This window comes from Agelaius phoeniceus, chromosome 4, assembly GCF_051311805.1.
Source record: "Agelaius phoeniceus isolate bAgePho1 chromosome 4, bAgePho1.hap1, whole genome shotgun sequence".
NCBI classification, from domain to species: domain Eukaryota; kingdom Metazoa; phylum Chordata; class Aves; order Passeriformes; family Icteridae; genus Agelaius; species Agelaius phoeniceus.
The window spans coordinates 22,498,929-22,516,364 of record NC_135268.1 but is presented as its reverse complement, the minus strand read 5'-3'; the positions used below and the strand labels follow the sequence as shown (position 1 = coordinate 22,516,364).

Here is a 17,436-nt window from a genome sequence, read left to right as displayed (position 1 = left end):
AAATCCTAGACTCAGAATTGGTAACACGTTCACATATGTCAGCCAAAAAGTACACAGAAAAATGTTGCAAAGCAAAAAGTCAGCTTCATAAAGAAGCAACTGAATTTCTTTTTAGGTGATAAAATACCACTGAGGTCAGAGACTTGGGCATCAACACATCTTTGTAAACCTGGGTTATAGATCAATTCAGGCTAGCTGTGCTAGACTTGAATGCTGCATAGAGCTGTCTGCAAGATCTGGTCACTAAATTTTCAACAAAAAACAACCCATGTCATGGCCTACACTGAAGCCTTTATTTATGACTGATTGATTCAGATAAAGCTTTTGTGGGGTATTTTGTTCATTTGTCTGGTTGGTTGGCTTTTTTTTTTTCCCTAGGACAGTAAGGAATAATTCAGAAGCAGATTTAGGGTTAGGGAACAGGGCACATTAAGCCAAGGGGTTTGACTGTTGTCAGGGTGAGCTGTGGCAGAAACCTGTAATACTGCTTGCAGGCTGAACCATGATAAAGAAAAGATTAAAGGACATGCATTGGGCAATATCTAATTACTGCATTCTGTGCACCCCCCTTGCAGAAATCCTGCAGTCAGCTCCACTGAGGTCTATAAAGCCTTAAGGAATTCTTAGCTTCAGGTGAATCGTGGTTTAGCAAAATGATGGGAGAAGAATGGCTAAGAAAGAAAGACCTGCTTTCCCACTATGCCTCCATTTTTGGAGGCAGAGGTCTCACCTAGCAAACAAGACACACTTGTTATAAAATGGAAAGCTTAATGTGAACTTTTACAGAAGAAGACAAAAGATGCACTCTTTCTCTCACAACATGTACAGTCTAAACTCTCACGCTTCCACATTTTAGAAGTGGATTAAACTTGACACCACCTAACACCAGGCTTTATATGGCAAATCCTTTGACTTCTTCTCTGTTCACCCACTCCCACTTTCTTCCTGCAAAATGTCAGTACTCATGTGGTGGTGACACTCTCCTAATCCAGAAAAACAGTGCAGTAATTTGAATAAAATCAATCTCTGCCAATGGACTCTAATTTGATCCTAAAGGAATCATAAAACATAACAATGTCAACACTGGCTCAGTGATGAAATTAAGAATATGAGCACCCCCTAGAAATAGCTCAGGACCTCCAAATTCATTTGGCATTTACTAAGAAAAGCCACTCCTAATTACTATTAATTTATGTTGCATTTGCAAAAGTTATCTAAAGATTTAAAAGCATAGAAATTATGCTTTGCTGCCACAGTGTTATGGCATTTGAAATGCTGACGGTCTTGATTTAAATGTCATCTGCAGTGTGGGTCAAGTGTGAACAAAAGATGCATCTAGGAGCTACTTTAGAACTTGAGTGCCTCTGCTCTTGATATTGTGTGTTGGCAGAGGTGAAAAGCTGAGCTCCCAAAGGTACTGAGAGTAGCCATTTCTCTGGAAAAGCAAATTTAACACCCATTCTTTTCCTTCTAGTTTCTCTGAATTAATTTAAAAACTGCAAAAAATTTGCTTCAAACTGAACATTGAGGCAGAGCACAAATGTCATCAAGTGAGGTTATACAGCAAAGATCTAATTTGAAACTCTGTAAGGAAAGGGAACACTTATTTCTCTAAGGGTCCTCCTTAGTGGATGGGCTGATAAAATTTGGCATGCTTTGCTACTCCAAATAGAGCTCTGGATACCATGAGGCACTGACTAGGAAGAATGGCCCAGCCTTCACTCCAGCTGAGCAGGGGAAGCTGCAAGAGCTCTGAACACAAACTAGCTTCACATCCAAAAGCTGAAATGCAGTAACTACCAAATGTTTCATGGAAATGAAATGTGCTGTAGGCTGCTTGAATCCCCCTATCTTTTGTAAAAGATATCATGAGGACCATACCTACAACAACACACTGTAATATCTGATGCTAGCTGGAAATCTGAAATGAAAAACTATTAACTACTTTTTATATCTGTGCAAACCCACTGACTTCATTTTCTTTCTTTTTTTCTGGCTTGTCTAAAGCTGACAAGCACTACCAGCAGAATCTGGATTATTTTTTTTAATGCTTATACTCATTTCCACTCTGGCCTTGAAGGCTCCCCGAGGTACAATTTGAACTGTTAAAAAAAAAAAAAGAAAAAAGGAAAAAAGGAGCATCAGCTTTTTTTCTTTATTGCTTATTCATGTTTTCCACTTTGCAGTAATTCAGCATGATAAACAAACCTCCTCTCTCTTATGTGCTGGTTTAAGTTCCAATTTTGGCAGTTTTGTAAACTGAAGTTTTATACTCACACCATAGTTAGGATAACTTCATTCCCTAATGGATACTAAACACATCTAATTACTCTATTTTTGAGCTGGAAGTGCTGTTGAAAGATGTCTGTTCTTTTATTCCAGGAGCTTTCCAGCTGCAACATTTTCTACTGAATAAAACATTTTCAGTGACTCTGCCCATAAATAATACGGCACAAAGACCAATGTAATCCCAACTGTACATAATAACCTCAAAATTCCACTGAGGCTTTTCTAGTGACATCATAATAAACTGCAAGAAAAAGCTGAAGATGTATTAAATTATAGTTTGGGTATATTTTATTCTTTTTTGCACATCATAAGAAAACACAGACATTTGTCACAGTAATTTGAACATTTTTCTGTACTACTTCAAAACTAGAAGGGACGTGATTTCAAAGCAGAATGCAGAAGCATATTTCATTCTTCTAAGGACAAACTGAATGAGTGAGTACATCATTATAATTTATTTTGCATCTATAAATTCCCATGTTGTTTCTTCATAGTCCTTAGTCAAATTTAAATTGTTTAAAACTTAAATAGATAAATCAACTTCCCTCAAAATATCAAGATTAATGCTGACAAACATTGACACAGAATATCATTTTACTCCCAGCCAAATTTTGAAGGGATTATAATTGAGAGTATGGAGTCAAATGGTTGGGTTGTGTCAAAATACCGAAATCTGTTATGAAGAACAAAATACCAAAATCTGTTATTCAGAACACAAAAAAACCCCAAAAGGTAACTTGATTTAATTTTCTCATTTTCTCATTGCTTTAGTCTATTTTATATATCTCTGCCTTAGAGTATTGAGCCCTCTAATAGATGAAAGTGGTGAGGCTGTTACCTCAGAAAGGAAGGATAACAACCATTGAAAATTTCCAGTTTGGAGTGTAAGGACTTGCAAAGCCTGGGCAATTTGGTCCATGGAACTCCTCCCTCTACCTCCATCACCCAAGGGTCAGGACATAACCATGCACTCAAAGTTAAGTACTGCTTCTGCTCTTGGCTCCAACTTGGGCTTCAATTGCAAATGAAACTTGTCTGCCATTGAAGATCTTTGCCAGCCTGTGTGAAAGCCTGGATTGGTTTTAGCCCACAGAAAATCCTCACCCAGAGGAGAAGTACCTTTGTGTGAGCAGAGCGACTGCTGGCACGCAGCGATGCTCGATCCTGACCTGTGAACTCACAGGGGAGCCAAGGCTCCCCCTGCTCAGTCTGTGACAGTGCCTCACTGCCTCAAGGGGAATTTCAGAGAGATTTGAGAGATTTTGAAAGCAGCTGAACTAGAGGCAGAAGGACCTTAGGTGATGATACACACAAGTCAGGGATTTGGATCAGTGACTGGACTGGGAAAACAGAATTTTCCCTAAGGTCAGCATTGAGCCTGACTTGAAGGTCAAGTTCTTACCTTTCTGGAGGAAAAAATACAGTGAAATGTGCCTCTCTTCTTTAAAGTCACTCTGAGACTTTTGCAAAGAAGCAAAGGGTAATTTTGTCACTCTCACATACTTTCACAGACTTGTAGGCTCAAGATTAATCTGCTATGAAAAAATGGCCAGCTGTCCCTCACAGTGCTTGGCTAGCTAATGCTTCCCTGTATTTTCTAGTCTCTGCTTTGACCCAGGAATGAGCATTTGAAGGTGAAGGTTATCACTGTAGCAATGGAAGTGAGGATAACTCAACATCCTAGGTGAAGGAGAGGATACTGGAGTACAGAAGGGCAGAGAGAGAGGATAGGAGACCTAGAAAGGCTCCTGTAGTATGGAAAGATGACATGATCTTCAGAAAAAGACTGGAAGGTGTGACAGAAAGAGTTCACTATAAAAGGAACAGGAGAAGACCAGGACATTGATTTTTGGGAGGCATGAAGCAAAGGAACAAATACACAGGGAAAGAGTACAACATGATCTGCTCATGTAGTAAGAGAGCTCCTGGGAGCAGAAGGAGCAAAGAGGAGCTCCCAAACCAGTGAGTTCATTACTGCTTGTTGCTGTTAACAAATGTCTGCCTTGGCAAGAATAGGTGAAGTCAGCTCTGAGCTCCCCATACATTGAAGAATCATTGGGATCTTCCTGGCCAGTGTTGGAATGCAAGCATTGTGGAATACATCTGAATGCAAAGCAGCAGCAATTTATACTTTCCTATTTCAAACACTGACACTGTGTGGTCATCTCAAACTCAATTGCCTCTTTCAAAATATGTATGTGTGCAAACATACATATGTATGTCTGCCACAGGGAAAAGCATCTGCTAGAGGCCAACAACTCCAATCCTAAAAACAAAGTGTCTCCAGGGAGACCGACAGTCTCTCATAGTATATTGTTATTTTTCTAACTTCCCAACTACTTCTCAAGGAAGATAAACATTTATTCCTGTTCTCACATTTAAGTAGAACATTTATACCCCTCTACATGTATATTTCTGTTCGCCCTCCATTCCCTTGAATCATTCTTTATCAACTTACTGGATGGAGTTCTCAATGCGTGTGATGGTGAGGAAAGCTGCTAGGTTGGCCGTGTAGGAGGAGATGACAATCAAAGCAAAAAGCCACCAGGCTCCCATCATCAGTCGGGTTGCCAGGGTTGTGTATGGAACCTCTCCTCCTGTGGGGAAGAAGGAAAAGCAAGAATTTTCATTTGGCAGAGGAATGCTCGTGCATCTCTCAGGATAACTAGACCCCAAAGTTAACAGCTTAAAGCAGTCCATTAAAGCCTGGTGCTTCAGTGGACTGAGCAGGATTTAGAGCTGCACTTTCTATGCAAGGAAAAGCACTGAAGGAAGCCCACACTGTCAGTAGTCATTCCTGTGTTTAATCTCTTTTGCTATTATGCCTTTAATTGCAGTTTATCTGCCAATCCTGTCCAGTAATGGAAATAGACTTCTACATCTCCGAACAAAAGCAGCCAAAGGAAAATCTTACAATGTTCTTTCCTTAGAGATCTTATCTACAAACCTTAATTAAGTTTTTCTTTCATTCTGGGGAACGTAAAGTCAAAAAATCCCATCAAACCACAATTACTTTTCACAGTTCTGTAGGCCGGCAGATGCTCATGATAACCATATGTATTTGTACAACTTGCTGCAAGTGAACTTGGACACGCAGGAAAAAAAAAATCATACGTATTGAAGAAGAAAGCAAACATTGTTTTGTATTCCTCTAGTTGCTTTCCTTTACAATCCAACTGCCATGTAAACAGAACATGAGCAGCAATTAAACCTCCCAGGACGAGCAGCAAGCTATTGATTGTTTGACAAGAGCCTAGTAATGCAAACCATGAAAAGCAGCAGTTTTTATTCAAATAGCTGCCCCAAAACCCACTAGTTTGGAGCATTTGCAAAAGCTCTTTCTGTTAAAAAAATATTTATAAATCCCAGATTTTTCAATGAAGGAAAAGGTTATTTTTTTAAATCCCCCTTTTGTCTTCAGTATGTTTTGTCACAGCTACAAGTAACTGAGGGGGGACAGGTGAACGCAGCAAACACCCACAGTCAACTGCTCAAGATGTTCACCCCTTTCCTCTCCCTCTACACTCAGCAGTCTGAGAAGCTGATATTGTTTTTGAGGTAGGTTTCTCCTAGGCAAAGTCTTACAATGGTACAATGCCTGGGATTTACAAAAGCAATTTGTTACCAATTCAATCATCTGTAGATAGTTTGTTTTGTACTTATGTAAAAACTCCTTAATGTTTCCACAGCAAGTAGGTTTAAGGGAATACAAATTACAATTATTCCCATCCCAAGAACAAATAATTTTCACTTATGTACAGAAACTGAATGTTTAATCAGTGTTGTCTATTAAGGATGCTCTTACTGCTTTATTCAGAATTTTTTTTACCTATACAAAACACTGGGGACTCTGCATTGCCATACAAATTTGAAACTTTTTTCCTGCATCAGTGATGTGGAATTGTACCATAAATGAAATAATAATTGACTCCATTCTTTTATACTTTTGGTATATAAACACTCAAATCCTTTTTCTTTTGAGAATTCCAGAACTGACAGACAAAATCTTTTAGACCTAAACATCTGGAACAAGTTTTCTTTTATTTCCAAGATGCCATGTAATTGTCTGAAATAAGAATCTACTGATCAGATTGAGACATATTATTTCAGTCTAAGGATTATCAAAGATGAACGCTAACTTCAACATCTGAAGATTTGGGTTTGTCTGCTGCATGAATTTTAAATTACTTTTAATAGAGTATTTCCACTTACAACAATTTTTGCAATGTCTTTTAAATACTTAATTTAAAAATGATTTTTAATAAAATGAAAAGAGCAATTATATTAATTTATCAGAAAAGGCTGTTTGTCCTTTTAACTTTCAGGTGCCAATCCCTGCAGATAATGCTCACACTTAATTGAAATGGCTAGCGTGATTGAGAAGAAACCAATGATATTTTGGATATCCTTGCATATTCATTTTTCAGCTTAATGAGTAAAACTCCGAAATTCTCACATTTTTGAACTGAAATGTCAGAAGAGCGAGGACCACTGGAAGTCACACACCTGCCTTCTGGTTCAAGCAAGGAAAAGCCACTACAGATCTCTCAGCCACAGCATTCCCTACTGTCCACACAAGCTTTCCCATACTTTGACAAGGTTGCCCCCACTATTCACTGTTACTTTTTCCTTTTCCCTCCCATGTTAAAAATAGACTTTAAAACCCACGAATGCTGGCTAGCCCAAGTGCTTTTATTTCATCCTGGTGTTTGTGAATCTTTGTTCCTAATTCACAGCTGTTCCTTGTATACCAGCAGTCAATAAATGAAGCTTGAGGACAAAGCTTGTATTGAAGTACATGTACAATAAACACATATCAAAATAATCCCTCACTCCTCTAAAAATTCTTGTACTGAGGCTTCTTAAGCCACCATTTCTAAAGCAGGGCTGACACCACAACAACCTAAGTGCATGACTTTTTCTAAAGCAGTACAGGCAGGGTACTCCACATTTCCCAGTAAAAGAAGAAAAGAATCAAAAACCAAAGGAGATATTTGTCTGCCTTGGTACCATTTCTTTGGCATCTATTAGGAGACTTAATGTGACACAGTCTTGTTCCATTGTACTCCTTGCTAAAACACTTCCTGCACCATGGCAGTTCACCTTAAGAAACCTCTTCATTCTCCCCAGTTCTGTTTCTGGGGATAAAACTTTCTGAAGTTTTCTTTGAGTCCCAGTCCACATTTTCTCAGTGCAGAAGAGTGCCAAGTCACTCAGGAGAGCAACAATCACTGCTTTTCCATTAACATTACCATGACAGAGAGCCACAGACCTAAAAGATACTACACTCCACTTTCAATTAATGTGCAGGAGGCACAGGCATGCAAATCTCCCTGAGCTCTGCTTTCCGAGACCGAGGATGAGTTTCAGGTGCACTGACATCTTTATGGATCACACCATGTTCTAGATACAAGAGGTTACACACAGGACACGCAGCACAAAGCGGGAGGGAGCCAAAAACATGGAACAAATCCTTGCCTGTTGCTGTCTTTTATATCATATCAGCAAAGCTTAGGAACCCCTAATGGCAAAGGGCCCAGCTGTGCAAAGCAGACCCATGCTGATGACCAGAGTTCTATGGCATCTCATTCCTACAGCAAAATTCTTCAGTGGAGGCCAGCAGAGTGTTGTGGTTACAGTAAAAACACTGCTGCTCTTGGGACACGATGAGCAGCGCTTAAAAGTACTGAGCCCCACTCATGAAACCAATGGAAATCATAGAAGACAGCAGTCCAGGAGTTGCTTTGTCACATTAAAAGACACATCTCAAAGGACTACAGAGGCTATATTATCATTTATAGTGGCCTTTCCAATATACCTGCAGAAAGGTATAAGGCAGCACAAAATTCTACTATGTCTACATCACCTACATTGTGGCTACAGCTCCCAGTATAATTCATCTGACATGTAATGGGTGCTAAAATCACTTAGAGAAATCTAATCTGCCTTTAAAATCTTCATGTGCAGGAAGGGTCAGATATTTTCCAGAGTGAACTGAACTAAAAAAGTCAATCTTATTGGGAGTTTTCTGAAAAAGTTGAATTACTGTAGAAGTCACAGTGAAAGAAATTACTTTTAGTCCTCCCACTCTCATCTAATGCAGCTCTCCTTCATCAATCCTGGACCATTTCAATGCTGGCCTACTTCAGATGACAGGCTTAGACTGCAACTTATCTTATAAATTTCTGTTTATTCCCATTTCTTTCCAAGTGCTTCAAGCTAAATAGAAGGCAGGAAAAATGATGCATTGTCTTGATAATGCAAAAATATTATGCATAATTATGACAGACTTAAATACCAGGGTAAAACTCAACTTAGAAGATAAAATGTGAAACTATAGAATTACCATCCGTATTTTTACTTTTAAAAAAATTATTTTCCTTCATTGGTATTTAGTCTAAAGGTTTCTTCATGTCAAAAATCACAAGAGAGGAGTGCAGGCAAGAAGGAGGAATGAAAACAGAGGACAAATGGGCAAAATAGGGAAATTCAGGATAACAGCCTGGTAAAATCTTGATATTTTATAATTCTGGATTAAATTTGAAGAATTCAAAATGCATAGACTCTTTTTCCAGACATCTTGTTCTCAGGGATTTGTCAATTGTTTGCCTGAAGAAAAACTGCAGTGAGCTGAGCTTCTGTGTAAGGAGTTTCCACCTAATTTAAAGAACCATGAAAAATATGTTAATTGTGACTGCTTTGTTGAGGAACTGTAATGCCATCAAAATTAAAAGCAAGAATCTCAACTGTGCTTGGAAAAGGAAGGTGAAGAAATAATAGGGTGGGTTATCTGGGGACAGATTTTGATTCTGTTTTTTCCTGCAAAAATTCTGTCCACATTCAGTGAATTGTTGGCCTTTGGTAAAAAAGCACAAAGGACTTGGGAGCTGGCTGCAATTTAGCCTTTAGCCTGTTAGAACAGTCACATCAATTATGCTGTGCATCTGCAATTTCCATAAATAAAGAGGTGCAGATGCCTGTTGCAAACAGTTTAGATCAATGCATGTCTTCTGCATTCTTTGTGAAGGGGACATTAATAGAGAGTGCATGTGAGGGAAGTAGTTTGTGTTAACAAAGAGGAAAAGGTATTTTATATTTCCACTTCTTTATTGCCACTAGAAACAAAACCTGAAGTTTGACTGAGCTCTGTGATCTTTGTAAAACTCTGCAAAGCAAAACTCTTCAAAGGCAGAACCTTTCAGAGCGTAAGCTATTGCTATTGTTCTGTTAAAAACTTTCCTGATAATATAAAATCTCACCTACTTTCAATTGGAAATGTTCAATTCAGTATAGGACAAAAAAAAATTTTACAGTCAATGAAGCCCATACCTATTTCTACAATCTGTGAAGTAAATACAGCTTGGAAGTTGTTGGGAAATTTCTCATCATGAATTTTTCTTCCCTTTTTTTCATCTATCCTTTTCCATTCTTCCTTGAACTTCGCTTGTATTCATCCATAACATTTAAGCTGGCGTGCCATAACCTGAGCTTGTAATATTCCATTTTGTGCTGAAGTTAACACCCACTGACCACAGCAGGCACGACAAATTATTCCACCAGAGAATACAACTCCTTGAATTGGAAATGCCTCCCAAATAAGCTTGAAAATCAGTGGCTGAACTTGCTATCCTTGCACATATTGGCAGATTGTAGGGGTTTGAGAGTGGAGAAGGAACTGATCAGGAGGCAGGGCTGGCAGCCAGACCTTACAAGGTGTGGAGAAGTTTGAGAGCCAGCTATAGTTTTTACTCACCACACCACCTGCTCCTCCTGTAGCATTTGGTTTATATTAAAATGTAGTGATTTAAACACCAAAAATTATATGTAAAAAGAGACATTCAGATATTTTGCTTCACACATCAAACATTTCTTCAGGTCTTTACTCCCTAACGAGAGAGCACTGTATCTATGTATTAGTATTATACTGTGAAAATACTCCTAATATATTAAGAACTGTTCTTTGAGTTCATTGGAAGTAGTAGGATTGAAAAGGATCCTTTTTTTTTTATTTACCAAAGCAATTATAAAAGTTTCCATCAGATTCCAAAGATAAAGCTTTCCTTTTTTATAATAAAATTGTAAAAGTCATGTCTAGACTTTTTAAATTGTTATTTTTTTTGAAATTGTTAAGTGTGTCTTTATATTTGTTAAGTCTTTCATCTTGTTACATCCAGATATTAAGATGAAAGAAAAACTTGAAGTTTCAGTTTGGTCTTTAAGTTTACAATAAATTTTTTTGGTCATCTTTCCAAAAACCTGCCCAATGTACTAAGACTCATGTCAGCAAACAGAAATCTTGGAAGCTACACAGTAAACTCACAAATGCTTGGATGAAATTTGTTTGAATTTGCTGATTTGAAACTGTGTTATAGTAGTAGTTATATAGTAGCTACCACTTAACCTCCACTACACAGAAAGAATTTAATTGGCTTTTTTTCACAGGCACATAAGAGAAATATTTGTTCCCTTTCTAGCATAACGATTTTGAATAGCATTACCTTCACCTAATGCACCAATATCATTAGGGTTTCTATATCTCCTAATGAAGTTTTCAGTGCCCTCCTTCCTGTTCTCAGCTCTGCCTCACCTCTGTGTACACTTTCTTGCCACATCATTTTTTTCTCTGAAATTTGTAGTGTTTAACACTTTGTGCTCCTTTTCCTTTCAATATGCTCTACCTGTGCATTCCAGATACTTCAGCATGGGCAGCTGGAGGCTTGAAACACATACCACTCAGCCTGACTGCCCCTCTTACACCTCACATTATCCCTTATGCATCACAGAGATGCTGTACAGGAGCCAACCATGCTTCACTCCAGTGTGATTTGGTGGCCTGCACCAGGCACTGTCTCCCATCTCATTTTGTGCTCCAGCCATCAGCACACAGTCACAGAAAAAAACCAAGATGAGTTCTTTCCAAGCTCTCAACCTCTGAAATACCTAATCCATTGTGACATAGTGACACATTCTTCCCCTTTTACCCACCTTGTGCATCTGACTTTCAGTATTTCCTGTTGGTCCTACTAGATTTCAGAAACAACATGAAGATCAACTCTGTATTTCTGAGTCTAACTGTTCTTGTTTATTATTCTGATTTCTCCTGCTGGTCTCTAGGCAGAATGGGTTCACTTTGTCCTTTGGTGCTCTGATTAATTTTTTTCACCCCTTAATGTCTTATTTCTGAACTAAACAATCACTGCCTCTTGCCATTTGTTGTTGTTAGTGTAATGATCCCCTGACTAATCTCATTACGTTTTCTCCGTGGAAGATTATTCTCTTTCAGCTGGGTGGGAAGCACTGCCCTCACTGCACTCCCAGAAGGGAAGCAATGATGCACAAAAGAAAGCTCCCCTCATTTATTTCTCCCCTTTATGTGACAGGCAGAAAATCCGAAACCATCATTCCTCTCCTTCAGGCTTATTTCAAATCACTCCTAGGTATCTGAAATCTGTGAAGGAGTGTGAGAAGCTGCATCTTATACATGCTAAAGATCCTTACCAGCAGCTCTGGAAGCCAGCTAACCTGAGGGTGTATGCCCAGCCTTGTGGAGGCAGATGGAGGCTTCCCCCAGCCCTCTACCAAGGAGGCCAGGCACGAGCCAGCTCCAGTCTGAGAGGGAGATTGCCATGCTACCTTGTCACCCTCTGTTACTGCTGGCCAGAAATCACCTCCAAGCTACATCTCGGATCTTGAAAACTCCCTCTGAAAATCCTCCATTTGCCACTGCTGTGTAGCTGTTTGGATGTGCCTTTGGCACTTGACTCACACACTAAGGCTCATTGCTCAGCTCTGTTTTCTCATTAATAGGGAAAGATTACCCATGCTGAGATTTCAAATGCTGGGACTAATCAAGGACCAGTGGCAGTGCCACAAAAACCCTCATCAAGTTACAGCCCAGGGAACCCATCTCATAAATCTGGTCAGAGGGCCTTGACATACAACCTGATGGACAAATAGAAATATCCAAAAGGTTGGTGAAATGCCTGCTCACAAACTATTTTGCTTAAAACACAGGTTCTTCACTCACATTCCTTGAAAATATCCTCTCTGAAGCTAGAAATTCCTCTAGCATCAAGGAAAGGGTCAGTGCTACCCAGTGCAAAGCATTTCAGCCTACTACAGCATTGCTCTGTACTGGATTAGTAACCTACTGTGTTTGTAAGTTTAAGTCTCTGCTGTGTCTATTACCAAACTATTACTCTATCAGTCTTCAAATACCAGCCTGCCTAACTTGCTGTGTCTCCTCTAACAGCTCCATTCCAGGAACAGAGGACTAATCATTTGGCCACTAGGCTCCCTTGGAAAATTCTGCCAAGATACAGCAGGAACTGTCAGACATCCTTGAGTAAAATTTTGTTAGAAAATTAATCTATTTTCAGCAGCCTGTCAGATGCACCACTTCACTACACTACTACCCTTTTCTCCCTGGGTCTAATTTATATACAACAGTAGTTTAGAGGCACCATGAAGATGAAAAACAATTTGTGACAATAGCACCCCTAAGGGCAAACCAAGGAGGCATCCAGAGACAAGATACCTTTAGGTAAGCGGGAGCTGTAACTATAAAGGTCAGCTCTAACTCTGTCTTAATCCTCAGGTACTGATCACACTCCTTTTCTAATGCTCACCATTTCCACTGAGCTGTGACTAGACAGTGCAGGATTCAGCCTCAGAATAATCTAGATAGAACTGTGCTCTGCTGCTACTTTTAAAAGCTGCTGTGTCTTTAAAGTTGCCAAACTTTTCCATAAACCAAACGCTATTCCTCCTAAAAAAAAAATCATCAGGTTTGCAGAGACGAAAGCAGAGAATGAAAACTGAGAAAATTTGTTTTATGGGAGAAGCAATAGCAAGTCAAACCCAAAATTGAATGGACTTTCTAAAAGGCTATTTTAAGCAGAAATTCAAGCCTCTATCAAAAAGGAGAGCAGTACAATGACAAAAAATTTAACTTATTTTTTCTATTCAGAAATTTTCAGATAAACCCCAAACATTTAAATACATACTGAAAGTATAAAAAGGGTCTAATAACTACATTGGAGTAGAATAGTATCTAATGTGATAATAAAAAGTCTAAACTCTTTTCAGCTGAGCTGAGATTCCAATTTTCTGCATCACTAGCAATGATAATGTTACACAAACAATGTTCAATCATTAAATTAATTCCCATTAAATCAATGTCCTTAAAGGCCAAACAGTCCTTTAATAATTACCTGATTAAAGTGATGTTAGCATAACATATTAGTTATAGTATATTTATAATTCCCTTCACAACAATAAATCCTTTCTTTCCACCCCTCTTGCTGAAATGGTGGCAATAATGCAAAAGTTGGGAAGGGAAATGCTTTGTATCACCATTTAGCAAATGGCTGGGCTCTAGCTTCTCCTGGTGTCTGTGATGCTTTAATTACAGACATTAATCAGATTTTCATTCCTATTATGTACTATTTACAGGATCAATCTTCAAGACCTATGGGAATCAATTCCTGGCTTTTAGGCCTAGACCCACAAGCTTAATGACTTATTTCAGATATTAACAATTTTACACTGGTCACTTTCTGTCTTTCTGTGGAATTAGCAAAATATATTTTCAACTGCAAATCAAAGTTCACAAGAGATAAAAGAAAATGTTACAAACATTAGTTTGCATTAATATAGTGCCAATACATTGCATTGACTTGTGCAACATTATCAGAGAGAGGGCATGAGTAGCCTTTACAGTGCTTCTAAAAGTTCTGGAACATATATCACAAAGTATATTTTGCTTTTCTCTTCTGCTGCCATTACAAAAGAGGAGCAATGACTGAAGCTAGAATGACAATGGAGGCATCCACTAGTATTTGCTGAAGTCACTGGGAGCCCATAGGTTAATTATTACTAGTCTTATACTACAAGTCTTGATATTTGAAAATCTATCTTTTGATATCTGTAACTGTGACCACATTATAACTGAGGTTTGCTGTCCACCTCTCATGAATCAGTTGGCCAAAATATACTGTATTAATGCTGCTGAAGTGCATTGGTCTATTAGAAGACTTAGCAGGGGCTCAAATTTAATTTTGGGGTTACCAAATATAAGACCATTCAATTACATAATCATAAATAACTGTGCAACAAGCCTAGCAATTTTACTAACAGCTCTTTGCAAAAAAAACCAAACCCCCCCCCCCCAAAAAAAAAAAAAAACCCAAAAAAAAAAACCCAACAAAACCACCTCTGATCAGATAATTCTTTGTTGCCACTTTCAAAACATGGCCCAGTACAGAATATAATTATTAATACACACACACAGAGAAGAACACAGATTGGAGCTCAATGGGCATTTTCAAGAAACACAGGGAGCCTCTGGGGATGCTCTTCAGGAGTGCTGTGATGAGATTTGTGCTTTTAAGATGGCTCTTGATTGCATGCCTGTGTAAAGGTGCTATTTGCAGCCACTGGGAAGGCATCAAAGTGATACATGCTTGCTATTATTTTAGAGGATGTTGGCACTGGATCTTAACAAATAACCTTGCACACTGGCAACGTTTAGATCAGATTTCAAGAGATGCTGAGACCAAACCTCTCAATTACTAATGGCTGGATTCAAATGCTGTGAAGCCTCAAGCAATCAGCCACAATTACCATCTCTGGTGCATATTCATAAGTGGCTGAGGAGATGATGTGTGTGTTACTGTCACATACAGTTTGCTTAGTGGGGTCTTTCTGCACACTACTGACAGGGTTGCATGTAGCACCTTCAGGGAGAGCAGAGAGAACTGTGCACAATGGACTGAAAACAGACCATCTGTACCTAAAATTAACATTAAGCTAAACAATGCCATTAATGAGGTATTAAAGCGTGGCTTTAGTGAACAGTCTGTCAGAGAGGGCATTATGAATATGAGGGAGAGAGTCCCCTTTGGCTGAAACTGAGCAACTGTGAACCAAGCAAAGCACAAAACAATGCAGTGTGACCATAAGGACAAACACTTGTTCCAGTAAAGCCCTCACATCTTTTGACCAGTAGTTTTCTCCATAATCTTTTTACCTCTACATGATTCTGTGACTCAAGATTTTAGGGGGTGAAGGGAATTTAAAAAAGGATTACAAACTGTGGTTTTGCTTGAATCTTTGAAGAATTATGATCTGTTTTATAAATCTGTTCTTCCAAGTTTTCCAAGCATCCATCAGTACAGAGAGACCCCTGACTACTTCAGAGGAAAGTGAATCACAGGCATCTCAGATACCTTAGTTCAGTTTTCCTGTCACTATTTCTAGTTATCCTTTAATTTTCAGAATGCTTCTCTGCAATGAACTCCTAACCTTATAGAATTCAATCATCACCAGTGTAGGAGCTCTAATTATGTTCCTAAATAAGACGTTTTAAAATTTAGACTAAAATTCCATTTCAGGTACATCCTGCAATGTTGTTATCAAAGTGATCTCTAAAACTCAAATGACCTAATGTAGTATTATGACAGTGAACAGAGGACAGAATGAAACCCTCATCTTTTTAAGTTTCACAGAGAAAAATGTCATTTATTGATGAAAATCACTAATATGAATGCTTATGTTTGAAAGTGGAATAACCTGGTTTTCACAGCAAATCAGCTATCACTCTGCTTAAGATCACAACCCAGGTTTTTCAGAAGTGAAAAGCGACTTCAAAGGTGACTTTACAGGATAGTGAGGATTTTCCTCTTTGGAGATATAGAAATAAAAGAAGCCATTGTAAGAATGAGGTACATGCTTATGGCTAAAAATGTTCTCTTAGCAAGTATATCTGGGCATGAACAACGAACACTCCACTCAAGAGATTAATTATCATTGCTCCTTTCACAGCCTGTTTGCAGATGACTTTCTTTCCCCTTCATCCCTACCCTGGCTCTGTCCTAGTGTGGGGGAAGACAAGGCTTCAGTCAAAACCACCCATGTTCCTTCATGTCCCCTTTGCCTAGTAGGTGAGGTACAGCACAGTTTTAACCCAGCCCCATCTCACCAACTGCAAAAACGCTGAAAAGGTGAAGTCCTACTTTAAGATCTCTCCCTCCACTACTGACAGTGGAAGGATAAAAATAAAGCAGCAGGAGATTCCTACAACAGAATGCTGCTATAATGAAGGTAATCCCCTTAATTTGCGTGCTGGGAAGCTGACTAGATTAAAAAAATACAAACAAACTCCCCCACAGCCCTCATTCTACCATAAATGCTGAGACTCATCCTTCAGCTCAAGAATCAGGGAAAGGAACAGGTTAGTTAAAAAAATAATTTGATAGCATTTTTTGTTTCCTTTCTCTATTAATTTTGGTCTACTCCTTTTATAAACACTTCAGTATTACAAGAGGTCTGAGGAAAAAAACCTCAGCTGCTGAAGAAGGGAGACTTTCTGCCAGCAGCTTGAAAACCTCTGCTACTCCTGTCTTTACAGCTTTCAGGCAATTTTCCTGGCACCTACCCACCAGTTGATGTTGTGAAGTGGCTCTGCATGGGTGGATGCAGCCATGGCACAGCTGTTGCAGAGGAGGGACTCCTCACAGGGCAGAAAAGCGACAGAAAACTTCCGTGGGTTCCCTCTAAAACCCCATGTTTGTCTGGAGCCTTGGGTGGCCTCAGCTGGAAAAGGCTGAGCAGTTTGAGGATGAAACTGCTGGCATCCCAAGCAGAGGGGAAGTACTTTTAATAAGGCTAAAACTCATTTCTCACTTCCTCCCTACCTTAAACAGCTGAAGTTATCAATTTAACTGTAAACTCATGTGCAGGAAGATCAAATAGCAGCACAAGTAAGACTTGCCTCTTCAGCTTCTAAACATCTTTGAAGATAAAAATGGGGGTTACATTGTTCTTCCATGTAAGAAACACTCAGTTCCTGTCTAAATGGTTCTTCCTTGTTTCCTCAATTGAATGTATATTATACACAGGTGAACCCTGAAAAGTCAAAATTGGTTGCCTAATCTGAATTTACCTTATTCATTATTTACCCAGTTACAGTATATAGTCATATTAGAAACTATAACAACTAAAGAAACTGTTCTGAGTAAAAGTCATATTAGAAGCTACAACAACTAAAGAAACTGTTCTGAGTAAAATATTCACCTTAGGATGTTTTTGAAAGAACCCAGAATGATGGACAGATGCCATGACATCCAATTCTACTTTCCTTTTGCC

General features: G+C 38.8%; 1 protein-coding gene across 7 annotated transcripts in view; it reads right to left on the bottom strand.

The window, feature by feature from the left end:
- GRID2 (glutamate ionotropic receptor delta type subunit 2) overlaps positions 1 to 17,436 on the bottom strand; it is a 681,167-nt gene that overhangs the window by 98,817 nt on the left and 564,914 nt on the right. For all 7 annotated transcript variants that reach the window (XR_013182016.1, XR_013182018.1, XR_013182020.1 and 4 more), the window contains exon 12: positions 4,748 to 4,886. Coding sequence is in view for 2 of the 7 variants with exons in the window: in XM_054633768.2 (XP_054489743.1) it covers positions 4,748 to 4,886 (139 nt within the window). In the remaining 5 variants the exon portion in view is untranslated. The remainder of the gene's footprint in view (positions 1 to 4,747; positions 4,887 to 17,436) is intronic.